Source organism: Lonchura striata, chromosome 14 (assembly GCF_050655825.1).
Source record: "Lonchura striata isolate lonStrDom1 chromosome 14, ASM5065582v1, whole genome shotgun sequence".
Taxonomy (NCBI): domain Eukaryota; kingdom Metazoa; phylum Chordata; class Aves; order Passeriformes; family Estrildidae; genus Lonchura; species Lonchura striata.
The window spans coordinates 15,691,674-15,705,100 of record NC_140716.1 but is presented as its reverse complement, the minus strand read 5'-3'; the positions used below and the strand labels follow the sequence as shown (position 1 = coordinate 15,705,100).

The following is a 13,427-nucleotide window of genomic DNA, read 5'->3' as shown; positions in this document are numbered from 1 at the left end:
ACGGGTGGTCAGGCCGCACGGAGCCTCGAGATCCCTTCAGGCTGTGCTCCCAGCGCTCCTTGCTGGGGTCGAGTCACATTACTTCATAAAAGACACCAGAGAACTACTCAGAAAGGACATTGGGTCTGCAGAACAGGCGCTCACAGGTTAATGAATGCGGGAGTTAATGTGCGGCACAGGGCTGTGTATTCAGCATATGCACCTGTGTGCCCCATCCCTTGTGTACATCCTACACCGCAAGCAGGCAGCATTCCCATAAAAGAGACGTAGGTGGAGTTAAACCTTTCCTATCAGGTGGGCTGAGGCCGGGGTTTGCCTGGAGAAGGTACCTGGCTCCTGAGCCCCCATAGCAAGGGATAGCAGAGGCAGGTGAGGTGGGGGCAGTAGGGACCTGGTTCTTGTCCCACAGAACATCTCACATGTAAGGATGTTTTTCAGAGTCCATCCCAGTGAGCCATGGAACACTAGCCACTGGGCATGAACAAGAGCAAAGCGGATCTGGAAGGCAACTGCTCATTGCATGAAGAGCTGAGTGGAGCAGCTCCCACAGAAGCTTAGCATGACACAGGAGTGAGCTCCGTGTTGCAATGGTGGAAGGTAGAGCAGTGGTGGAAGGTATAATGAAATAACACACAGGGCATGAACCCCCTGAGTGAGCCCACCATGGGGCTGCAGGGCTTGGAAAAACTATCTCCAGATAGGGTGTCCTGCACAGACTTCACTCTGCCATGGGCTGGTCGCCCTTTCTCAAGTGCTCCAAATACCAGGGCATTTACCTAATATTCACTAAGCACACAAAAAGTCCCAGCAAAGCCAGAACTCTGCCAAATTACTCTGAGAAGCTTGGCATATGCTTGAATTGGTTTCTGCAGCTGGTTACTGGGATTTTTTGAAGCACCTGGACACTATCAGGAGCAACAGGGCAGGCTGGAGGGTTTCTTCCATTCCTGCCCACCATGGCCATCGGGACACTGCACTCCACAATCACCATGTTATTTCCCCTGGCATTGCAGGCAGCAGCAGAACATTGAACTGCTTCACCTCCACTGCCAGACCCCTGCACAACCACTTCAGTTCCAGCTCTTGCCACATCCCATACAGGTACAGCCTCAATTCCTTAGTTAACCGAAGCATCCCCTCGGAATTTTGACAGAAAAGAAGCAGCCCTTTATCAGATTTGTTTGAATTTGTCTTAGCAGGCTAGTGGCTGGTGTTTCCCCTAATTCCTGAACCACAATCATTGTCCCCAAGCCCTCCATAGTAACCAGTGGCTTAGCTGGGAATGCCTTGGTTCAGCAGATTTTTGAAGTCTTCCAATTACCATTTTAATTTTTAAACTTTCTTAAACTGTTAATTCTCGATCACTGGTCTGTAATTTCATTGGTGGTTACCTAGGGAACAGTGATCATGACCTGATTACATTCAATTTAGGGAAAGAAGAATCCATGCAGTAAACAGAAATGCAGGGTGCTTTAAAAAGTCAGACCCCAAAAACACAAGAAAAACTGAGAAAACAGAGTGATAGGGAAAGGCAGACAGAAAATAGTGGAAAAAGGCAATTCTTTAAGATTTATTTTGAGAGCCACCAAGCCAGCATCAGAGAAGAGAACCCTCCATCCTACTTAGTGCTCTATTAAAGTAATAATTAGCAATAAAAAAGAAACCCATAATAAATAGATGAAAAGGGAAATAATTAACAAATTTCTATATTTCATAACTGGTAATTTGTATCAGCAAGGCAATCTGGGTGCCTGCAGTCACTCCACAGGGGACTGTGTCTGCAGCATTGCACCTTTTGCCTGATCTCAGCAAGAATTTGCTCCTTTTTTCCTACCTCAGGCATTGAAAACCAGTCTGGATTTTGGGCTGCAGAGGCTCTGGCTCCTGGAGAGCCTCTGGAGAGCAGGACAGAGCAGATCTCAGGTCAAGCTTTGGTTCTTTGAACCTTTCAGCTCTCAAGTCCTCGGGTGAGATGACAGGGCCCCACCACCCTCACAGGGAAGAATTTACCTCTGCATGAGTCCCTGTTGCACTGCCCACCCATCTCACCCATTAGCCATCATTTAAAACCCCTCCCATGGTTTTATGTCAAGGCTTTGCACCCCATTTTTGTACTCCTTTAGCCAGAGCTTGTCTCTCATTGAGATGCTCCCTCTATCCCCCAAGTTTCGCTGGTTTATCTGTATGCTGGAATTCCACCCCCATACGCAGCAACCTGCAGCACTGCCTGCCCTGGTCCAGCTTCCTCAAAAGCAGTGGGTTAGGTGAAGTTTTAACTCTCCCTTGCTCTCGGAAGAGGGAAAAGTATAAATTTTTAGGAGAAGACCTATCTTCCTGTGGCCTTTGTGTGTTAAGGGTGGTCTGACAGAGTCACAGAATATCCTGAGTTAAAAGGGATCCACAAGAATCATTGAGTCCAACTGCAAGTCTGTGCTGCTGTGCCCTCTGGGAAAGTGCAGACAGCTGGGGTGGCAACAGAAAGATCTGTCTCCCCCCTGCAGGAGTTTCCTTGGTGCTAGCACAGTTACATCTCCCTTATCTCACCCTTGGCTTTCCAGCACACTGCCAGCAGCCCAAACACATGACTTATCGGATTTAGGTGCTGGCAGAGATCTTTGAGCTTGATAGAATGCCCAAAGCTGCCAGTTCTTCAACCTCTTAATGAAATGAGGCTATTCCTTTTCATTTACATACCTCTTGGATCCTAAAGTGATGCCTCTTGAGAAGCCATGCTAGAGTCCTGGGAGAGGCTTTGGAACCCTCTCAGCTCCAAGTTGCCAGATCCAATCCAGCAGCTTTAAGAGGTCTTGGCTGTTGGCACACCCATGGGAAGTGGCCCTGGGGACACCAGCTGCCTCTCTGGATTGAAGGGACAACCAGGCTGCCTTTGGGCAGTGCAGGCAGAGCCTGCCCATATGTCCCAGGCCATGCTGCCTCCCCAGCTCCCACCACAGTGGGAGGCTCACCCAGGCACAGAGGAGCAATGGTTGCTGAAATTCCCAGCCACATCTCCTCCGTGCTGGTGGTGCTCCAGGGATTGTCAAGGGCCTGGAGCTTTGTAACCCCCAGCAGGGACACAGGGACACCCTGGGGACACTTTGCTGGAGGCTGGTGTGGGTAGAGACTGTGCCAGCTCCCTACAGAGCACTGCCAGGGAAATAACACTTGAGAAGAGAGATTGGGAAGAGTAGCAGGTATTCTGGGAAGCTTCTTCCTGTGTCATCCTTCCTAACCCATGAGATTTTCCTTTGTCTGAGCACTCCAAGAGGAGTCTGTTTCACTGTGCATCTTCTCAGTACTTAAAGGGCAAAGCAATACACCAAGAAACTTCAACCTGGCAGCCAAGACTGGGGGGCTGCAAGCTGGTATGCCTTGGGGTGAAAGGAAATAGGGGCCACACCCTGGGGAAAAGAAGCCCGAGACATCTGTCCTTGGCAAGTGTGGGGGAACCAAGAGAAGGTGTTGGATCCACTCACCCTCTTTAATCAGAACCACCATCCTGGCATTTTACTCCTGGGCAATGCCACTCCAGGGTAAAAAGTGCCAGTCTCAGGGCTGCACCATGCAGCACTGCAGCAAAGTTAAGGATGGGAGGAAATGAGGACAAGATGGAAAATGCTCTCATCAGAAGTCCGTGTGTCTGTCCCTGCACCACAACTCTCAGGATGTGTCCAGGGAAGCCCTTGCTGCATGTCCCTGACCACCAGCTGCTCTGGAGTAAGGTGCCACTGGGCATCATGGGGTGTGTGCTCTGGTCACGCTCCTTCCTCCCTCACAGGGAGCAGCAGGAGGCTGGGATGGAGGGCAAGGAGCAATGCAGATGTGGAACACAAGGACAGCGGTAGTGAATCCCTTGCCTGGATACTGTCTAGGGTGGCAGGGCCATGGAGATAGCAGAGGAACTGAAAGAGGAAATACTTAACCAAGTTCTTCTTCCCCACATCTGCATTTGGCTGCTGGCTGAGAGATGAGGGGCCAGAGCACACTGTGCCAGGCCCACGCTGGCATGGCTGCCCTTGGGGACTCACTGGCACACACCCTGCTCCTAACCTGTCCTGCATTTTGGGTGTTGTTTGGACGGGGAAGGGAAGGTCCTTGATGGACAGGGATAAGATGGTTTCATGAGCCAGCCAGCACCTTTAATACAGCTTAAACCCTAAAACCATGTATGGGGTGAGCAGGGCTGGGGTTTTCTGAACCCAGATGGTGTGAAACAGCAGGATGGATGTCCCCACTGCTGGTGACAGGATGGCCCCTGTGGCTGCCCCTTGGGAATAACACCATGGGAAATGGGGGTGACAACAGCCAACAAGGAAAGGTGGTGGAGAACAGCTTGAGCTCAGGGACACAGGTGCCAGTAGCAGGCAGCAGGAGCAGGGTTGACAAGTTTGGCACAGGGTCTGGCCCTCCCAGAGGCTCATGTGGAGGTCAGACAGGGACGTCCCCCAAGCAAGTGCTTCCCCACTGCCTAATGCTGGCTGTCCTTGCTGCCTCCTCTCTGCCTGATCCTGTCTTTTTCTGTGTTTCTCCCATGTTCCTGCTGAGTGTCCTGCACACTCCCAGCCTTGGGTGTGAGCCGAGTCACTGCAATGCCACTGCACCTCATTGCAACATCTCATCTTTTGTTCTAGGCGCCATGAGGAGCCTGTAAATACTTTCTTTGGCAAGATTTTTGTTTTGATCTAATTGTTCAGCTTCCTTCAGAGGCAGGCACTGAGAGGCTTAGCGTGAGGCAACAGGAAAGGTCACAGAGAGAACTGAGGCAGCTGTAATTGGGGAGGATCAAACCCAGGCTTGAGCAGGGGTGTGGACAGGTGGCTCAGTCCAGGCTGGCATGAGGCTCCGCGTGTCACCGCAGGCAATGACTGTCCCAGATCCTCCCCAGGCCCACAGTTACCTGTGACTACTCAGCTGGCTGCTGGCATCACCTGAGACAGGGCCAGTGGCCCCGTGACGACAAAGATGCTGGGCAAGACCACGCTATTTCCGAGGTGGCCACAGCAGGATGCCATGCAGAAGGGTGACACATGATGGGGGAAAGCAAACAGGGAGAGGACAAGCCCTCAGCCAGGCCATGCTTGCCAGGAAGGCACATGCCATCCCCATGCCTGGCCAGCCTGCACTCTGCTGAGGTATAACAACTCTGAGCCAGGCAGCTCCTTCCTGCCTCTGAGCAATGTAATGAGCTTTGCTGTGTGCTGCTAAGGACGTGAGTGTGAGCAGGGAAGCTTTGCTGTGGTCTGGTGGCTGCTCAGTCACCCATGGAGACAACTTCAGTTCCTCTGATGTCTGTGGAACCAGCTGAGGGAGGGCAGGAACAGGGCTCCCAGCTGCAGCTCTGAAGATGGGCATTGGGTCCAGGCCTCTCCCAGTGCAGCCCAGCAGGAGACAGGATCTGGGCACAGGCCAGACAGCCAGAACTTCAACTGCAAACACTGCATCTGGGGCCAGACCCACAGCTGTGACATGCTCCAGGTGCCCTTGGGAGCCAAAATTCAGCTTTGGCCATCACCAGGATCGAAGGTACCAAGGTGGAGTAGGGCTTCCCAGCTCAGGGGGTCCCAACAGTGCAGTCAAAAGTGCCACTCCCTGTTTGGCCTCATCTTAACACCAATGCTGCTGATTCCTGCTCCCATACCCAGACACCTTTACCCTTGCCCTGGTTCTCAGTTTATTTCCTCTTCTCCCAAGGGCCAGCCAGGGTCCAGAAAGCGGCTACAAATCCCCAAGACCAGAGAGGAGCACAGTTTCCAAAGCAGTCATACTCAAAGGCATCACTGTGGCATTCAGCTACATGGAGACCCCAAAAAATTATAGAATCATAGAATTACAGAATCATTTAGGTTGAAAAAGCTCTTTAAGATCAAGTCCACCTGTTCCTTCAGCACTGCCAAGGCCACCACTAAAACATACCCCCAAGTGCCACATCTACATGATTTTTGAAGACTTCCAGGAACTCCACACTTCTCTCAGCAGCCTGTTCTGATGCCTGAATTCCCTCTCTTTATCATGTGGAAAAAGGCAGTGGCCGGGAGCTGCCCTGCTTCCTGCCTGTCATAGCCTGGGCCAGGTTGGGTTCACTGGGGCACCCCAAATCCCCCCCAGCAGCCACAGCACCCAAGCTACCCCAAGTGCCTTATTCAGCAGAGCTGCCTCATGCCATGGCTGTCCTTGTCCCCACCGCAGTCCCCTCTCCCCACCCTTCTCTTCCTACTCCCTCTGCCCACGCTGTGCAAACTTTCCCCACTTTGGTGTTTTCAGCACCAGCAGCACGTTCTCCTGCCAACTTGGCAGGCAGCGGGCAGGACGGGCAGGGCAGCCAGACACCAGCAACTGTGACCACACTCCACGGCCGGCACTTTCATCCTTATCTGGAGCGTTCCACCTGACCCCTGGAGCGGCCTGAGAGTGCCACATTCCCACACGGAGCTGGCACCCGCTTCCAAAAACAGGCCAGTGTGGAGTGCTGCTGCTCGGGAGCAGGGTGGACGGACAGACGGCAGACTGACCGTGCCCATGCAGGGACAGACTGACCCCACCAGATCCGCTCACAGCCACTGCCCCCACAGTGAGCTCCTGTCATGTACACGCATGGCCCCTTCCTCACACAGAGCCCCTGCACACACACACACACACACACACACCCACCCTACACACACAGCCACTTCCACACACTCGGGTGTCCAAGTGGGCACATGTAAATTCGTGCTGTGTCCCAAACCTGGCACACATGCAATGCCCAGTGCATGTGCACACAGCTGTGGAACGCCCAGGTGTGCACTCACACAATGGCATGGGTGCACACACAGCCACAGCCACACCCACCTGGCACACGTGCAATACCTGGGGCACACGCAGGTGCACAATGCCCTGCAAACACACACACCAGTGTATGTAATGCCTAGCAGGGCGTGTGCACACACTGAGAGCTCACACCCAGAGGGATGTGTACATACACACGCCTCAGACAGGTTCACAGTAGTACACACATGCCATGCACACACAGGATGGCACAGACGGGTGTGTGCAGAAATGACCGCAAGCGGCGGTACACACGTGTGTGTGCGCACACGCACTCACTCTCACACACACACGCACACATGCTCACACGCACACATGTGCTCACACACACACGCTCATACGCACACACAAACGCTCGCACACACAAACGCTCACACTCACACACACTCACACACACACACACTCACACACACACACACACACACACACACACACACACACACACACACACACACACACACACACACACACACACACACTCACACTCTGACGCTCACACTCACACCCACTCACGGCCGGTTTTCCTCACCCTGTCCCGGTCCCGCCCCTCTCCGGTCCCGCCCGCCGCGTGCGCGGTGCCGCGGTCCCGCGGCGGGCGCGGGCGGGGCCGGACGGAGCCGCAGCCGCAGCCGGAGCCGGAGCCGGAGCCGCCCGGCCCGGTGAGTGAGCGGGGAGGGATGGGTGCCGGGACCGGCACCGGCACGGGGGTGGTGGGCGCCGGGGGGGACGAGCATCGGGGAGTGATGGCAGCAGTAGCGGGGGGTCGGGCCGGACGGGGGATGCGTGGGGCCGCGGCCTCTTGTCCGCTCGGCGGGGCGGCCCCGCCCGCAGCTGCGGCAGCGCCGGGGCCCTTGGCCGGCTCCTCCCGCTGCCGCCTCCGCGCTCCGGCGCGGCTCGGGCTCGCTGCCGGCGGTGCCTCCTGCGCGGCTCGCTTCCCCGTGGGCTGCGGCGGAGGGGAGCGCGGGATGGAGGCGGCGCCGCGCGGGCTCCGCCGGGGATGCTCGGCCGCGCTCGGGGGCTGCGGCTGGCTGGGAGCCACCGGCATCCCGGGGGAGCTCGGGCACCCCTCCCTGCCGGGGAACGGACACGGGGCTGCGGGGACCGAGGGGCCATCTGCCGGCCCCTCTGCGGCCCGCAGCCCTGCCTTGGTATGGAAACGTCTCTTATGCCAAGACAGACCTTGATGGGCTGGAGCGTGTCGAGGGAAGGGAACGGTCTGGAGCACAAGTCTAATAAGAAGCAGCGGGGGGGGCTCAGCCTGAAGAAAAGGAGGCTCAGGAGAGACCTTCTCAGTCCACAACTCCCTGACAAGAGGGTGCAGCCGGTGGGGGGGCAGGGGTGTCAGACTCTGCTCCATGGGAACAAGTGATGGAACAAGAGAAGACAGCTTCAGGTTGTGCCACGGCAAGTTTAGGTTGGATGTTGGGAAAATTTCTTCACGGAAAGGGTGGTCAGACACAGGAACAGGCTGCCCAGGACAGTGGTGGAGTCCCCATCCCTGGAAATGTTCAAAACCAAATAGAAGCAGAAGGGATCTCCCTGTCCTCTGCTCACAGCTGCACGGGTGGCCTGTCCTGCCCAGCCACTGAGAACTGCAGGGCAGGAGCAGGGTTGTACAAAGGTCCATGAGAAACCCATGTGTTGGGCTCCAGACCTTGTTCTTGCTAAATTCATGAGGCCAGTGAGTTTGCAGAGTTTGTAGTTTTATGAACAACTACAAACTCACTGGGCAAACCAGCAATGTTGTTTTTAAGGCAAAGGTGTTGACCAGCCCTTGCAGCAGTTTTGTCCCCCCTCTCCTGCGGCCCAGCACAAAGGCAGTTACAGACGCAACCATAGAGCCCATCAGGCTCCCTGTGCCCACCGAGCAACTCCCAGTGCAGGCCAGCAGCTGGGCACAAGCCAGACCCTCATTCTGCAAACAGGATCCAGCCCCAGCTTTCTTCTTTATTTCAAGGCCTGAAGTTCCTGTCTGGGTCAAACCCAGACTCCCTTATATGTCGGACACTGGGTGTTGGGTTTGTAGAGGGCTGTGAGGTCACTGGTCCCTGCAGCACCCCACCCAGCACCCCACCATCCTTACAGCCTCTTAGAAAGTTTTATTACTGTTTGCACAACCAAGGTGAGGTTTTTATGGTCTCACTCTGTTGTGACTCCCAGATCTCTGGGAGAAGGTGAAAACACCCCAGCAGTGAGAGCTGTGTGTCACTGAACACTCATGGCTGGTCTGGTGGCTGCTGGCCCTGGTTGCTCTTTGCAGGACCTGGGACTTGCTGGATGCACCCATGTCGGAAATCACTCACTCTTCCTGTAAACAGTGGCCATAAAAAGTCCTTGCCCTGCTGTGGCTGATTAATTTCCAGCACAGACACTGTGGGATGCAGAGAGGAATTTCCTGCTCCAGTGACAGTGTGGAAAGTACCCAGGGACTGACAGCCCTTGCCAGGTGTGTGATGCCACTACCCCGGGCACAGCTGCGGAGGTGCAGGCACCTGGCAGTTCATTTTGTAGGGGTGACATGGTGTCTCTGTCAACCAGCAGGAAGAAGCACCGGGTTTATATTAAAAAAGGCAACGTCTGCCATTTCCAGGGCTGGTTTCTATGGGAACGGGACATCAGAAGAGCAGAAATGCGGTGTGTGCTCTAAAATAACTGCAGGCTCCCGGGAGCATGTGGCCTTTGCTCAGCCCTTTCCTCTGAGGTGGTGGCCAGGCACAGCCACCTCCCAGTGACAAGGGGGTGTGGAGGTGGGTCAGGAGGTGGGATGCTGTGACCCTGATCCCTGCCGATCCTCAGCCTGTCCACATCTAAATCCTCTGGCAGAACAGCTGTGGTCCAGGGGGGCGGCTGGTGCCACCATGTTACTCAGCACAGCTTGGTACTGCGGCAGGGGCTGGTGGGGACCAGGTGGTGAGGACCAGTCTCATATTCACTCATGCAGGCTGTGGGCAAGCAGGAGGGTCTCCTTCCTCACTGACCTCCCTGAGGATGGCCAGGGTGTGTCCATACTCATGTATTCAGGAGGCCCTTCCTCCTGCTGTGGTCAGATGAAGAGAGCAGGGAGAGGAACTGGGTTGTTCTCCCAGAAGCTGGTGGTGGTTGCCTCTCTCTCCTCCCAGATCTTTGGCCCTGCCTCTTGGTGGGAAACTCAGTCTTATCTTGTAGTGCTTGAGGTCAGGTGGGAGCATCTCCAGCGGGGACAACCCAAGGTACTGCCCAGCAAGGCACCTTGTTGCCTCCAAGGTCATCATCCACCTGGGGCACTCAGTGCTCCCTTACTGCTGAAGATGGGCCCAGACATAGACCTGAGCCCTGATCATAGACATCTCAGGGCTGATCCAGGCAGATCTCCCAAAATAGGTTTTCTCTTTTGGATTGGAAAAAAAAAAATTGTGCTTTGGATATGAGAGCCTGGAAAAACATTTTGCTCTCAAATCCAGTAAGAACTTTTGTAATTTAGCTTTCTCCTCTCACCTCCAGCAAGCAAAAGGTCCAGAACGAGTTTTCCTGGAACACTTGAAAACTGGGAAAATATTTATTGGCAATAATGCAGTCTTCAGTCGTTGTATAGTGTTTGTGTTACCCAAGAGCTGCTTGACATTTTCCTGGCAGCAGCTGTAAGACCGTGGGGGCAGTCGTGGGGGGCAGCTTGAGTTCGAGGGTGTGGCAGGGCGAGCAGGATTTGGGATCTCGGCGAGGGCAGCAGCTGCTCCTGCATGATCTGCAGCATTTGTCCTCTTTCAAGTGAGCCACAACTTTGAGTCCCTTGGTTTGCTCTGGATTCCTTCAAGGGTGTGCATGACAAAGGTTTCTGCTTGGGGGTGGGGGGGATTATTTGGGGGTGTTTCAGATACTGCTGTGTGAAGTAGGTGTGTGTGGGCCCGGGGCACCTGCTAAGGGATCCTGTGGCACAGCATGGACTGTTCTGCTTGGCCACATGTGGGCCAGAGGTGAGCTGGAGACATAGCACTTGGTGAGGCACTTGAAGGTGCATTTGCCATTTCCCCATTGCTATTCCTTTCCTGCTTGCTTTGGGCAGGGGTTCTGATGGACATTTGGGGCTGAAGCATAAGATCTCTTCTGCTTTCTCCTGCCTGGAGAAAGATCCTTGAACACAGATGTCCCTGCTGTTGTGGGAATCTGTCTTCTGTGCATGGAGTGGCAAAGAGACGGTGGGTTTTTTGTGCTCTAAGAACACATCTGGGTTTAGCATTGGGGCTGGGAAGGTGTGTGCAAAGCCAGGAGAAGGCTTCTGGGTTTAGGGCTGATCCTATGAAGGTGTGTGCCAGGGCTGGAGAAGGCTCCTGGAGAGCTCAAGGAGCTGGTGGCAGGGAGCAGGTGAGGTGGGTGGGTGTTGTTGCTGTGCCCTGCGTGTGTCTCAGGTTGCTGTTGCTGTGGCTCTGTTGCCACTGGAGCTGTGCTCGCCGTGTGTGCTCACCAGCCCAGGAGCCAGGGCTGGCAGGCTGGGTCAGCAACCTCCCCTCCTCTCACTGTGGCACCCTGAAACCCCTGCTGGGCTTGCTGGGTGCCAGCTGCATCCAGGGAGCTGATATCATCCCAACCAGGGCTGAAGATCGTGCTGTGGAGCATCTGCCAGGGCGTTGCCCATGGGTTATGTGCCCATCCGTGTCCCTGTGGCAGCTTTCAGTGCTGCCAGGCTTTGGAGCTCCAGCTCGGAGCTGACTCCGCTGTGATCCTGTCGGGATTTGCTGTGTTTGGAAGCTGGCACGGATTGGTGGGGGCTGCCCAGAGTCTGGCAGTGTGAGCAGGAGCCTCTGCTGGTGCCAGGGCTGCCCCTTCCTTCTCTGTGCTGCTCTGCAAGCCCAGAATCCCAGCCAGTGTCCTGGTGGGATAGCAGTGCTCCGACAGGAAATGCCGCTGCAAATGGGGACACAAACAACTTCCTGAGAGGGGAGGAGGCAGCGGGGGATCCTTCTCAAGCACCGACCTTCCCTTGTGCTTCCCTTGCCCTTTTCTCATCCTCGCCTCTCCCAGCAAAGTCTCTGCTGGCAAAGCACCGAGTGTTGCAGAACCAACCCTTCACACGGCAGGAAGTGGAGGCACAGCTTGGAATCTCCACCCAACCCAAAATAATGGGCTGCCAGGAGTTTGGTTGGTGTTTGCAGTTCTGTAACCCTGTGCTCCTGCAGCTTGAGGAAAGCTGTTCCTGTCCCCTGCTGGGAAGGACCCGGGTTGGATATTGAAACACAGCTTCCATCTCTGGAACAGCCATGCCAGAAACCACGGGCTCTTACTCTTAGGCAGGGATGCACAATGGTTATTTCTGGGGTCGAACCAGCTGCTGTGGCTCCAGGCTGGGAGCAGAGAGCTGCCCTGGGCCGTGTGGGGTGTGGGATGCTGCCCTCCTAGCCCGGCTCCACCAGCAGCTGGCACTCACAGCTCTCTCCTCTCTCTCCTCCAGGGTCCTGCGGAGTGGTGGTGGCGGCGCTGGCCCCCTTCTGATGGGAGGATGGTTGTGCTCAGGCAGTTTAGGCTGCTGCTCTGGAAGAACTACATCCTGCAGGTAGGCTGGCACTGCACCCAGTGGCTGCTTCTGGCACCGCTAAATGGGGATACATCAGAGCTTGCCCAGCCTCTGGCTTTGTCAGGAAACCTCTCCCGTGGGACACAGGGCATCTCTAGGAGGAAAACTGGGTTGTTTGTGCATGTGGTGTCTTTTGTGCTGGGCTGTGTGACGTTATGGGCTGTGCTATGTACTCAGTTTCCTTGTCCCCAGCCTCCCCAGCCTGCCTTCTGGCAATGAGCTCAGCTCCCTTCTTCTGGGACAGGGTAACCCACACCCATCCATGTGACAGTGGGGTGTTTTGAGCTGTCTCATTGCACAGCCTCCTCTGGAAATCCCAGTTTCCAAAACCCCCAAAATTTCCAAAACCCACTGGAGCCCTGGGTTTTTTTTTCCTCCATTCCTTTCTACTACTCTCAGGAGCAGCTTTTAGGGGTCCTAAAAATATTAAACTATTGGCTCCCACTGCCAGCCCACCTCTCACCATGGCAGCTGGGTGGTACTGAGGAATCTGGGGACCTCAGGGCTGGCAGGTCCCGCCTGGTGCTGGCCCAAGCCACAGCTCCTTTAAGTGTTCCTGGGTGGATTCTGTGGCTCTGCTGGGACCTGGAGCCAGCCCTGGCAGAGTGCAGGGGAAGAGGAGGGAGCATGGATGGCTGCAGCCTGGCTTTATGCTTTTAATTACCCGAGTGCAGCTCAGCACAGCGATACTGTAAAAATAAACCAAAGGAAGAGGGAAGCGCTGGCTGCACCCGGCCTTGCGACAGGCACAGAACAGGGAACTGGGCCTTGAGGGGATGAAAGGGACTGGCAGCAGGGCTGATTTGCAGCCAGAAGCATCCTCCATCCTCTCTGGAGGGGGAAAGTGTTTTTTTCTGGGTGTGCTCCAGGGTGGGGACACATCTCAGTGTATTTTCCAAGGCCACAAGCTGACTCAGGTCTACTGTGCCAGGATACAGCTAAAATCTGGTTCCTGATAAAGAATCAGAGCTCCCAAGTCCCCCCCACCCCACTGAGAGGATGGATGCTGGCACACGTGGCTCTCCAGAGCTGCTTGCTGATTTTGGATGAGTATCCCTGTCACCTCTGGAATACAGCGCTT

The 13,427-nt window shown here is 55.2% G+C and overlaps 1 protein-coding gene across 5 annotated transcripts in view; it reads left to right on the top strand.

Annotated features, from left to right (window-relative positions):
* The first annotated feature begins 7,348 nt into the window (after positions 1–7,348).
* ABCA3 (ATP binding cassette subfamily A member 3) overlaps positions 7,349–13,427 on the top strand; it is a 31,686-nt gene continuing 25,607 nt past the window's right edge. The window contains exons 1-2 of one of the 5 annotated variants that reach the window (XM_021529649.4): positions 7,349–7,460; positions 12,224–12,325. In XM_021529649.4, coding sequence (XP_021385324.3) covers positions 12,272–12,325 — 54 coding nt within the window. In that variant the 5' untranslated portion in view covers positions 7,349–7,460; positions 12,224–12,271. The other 4 variants (XM_085592595.1, XM_085592596.1, XM_085592597.1 and 1 more) reach the window with 4 other exon arrangements.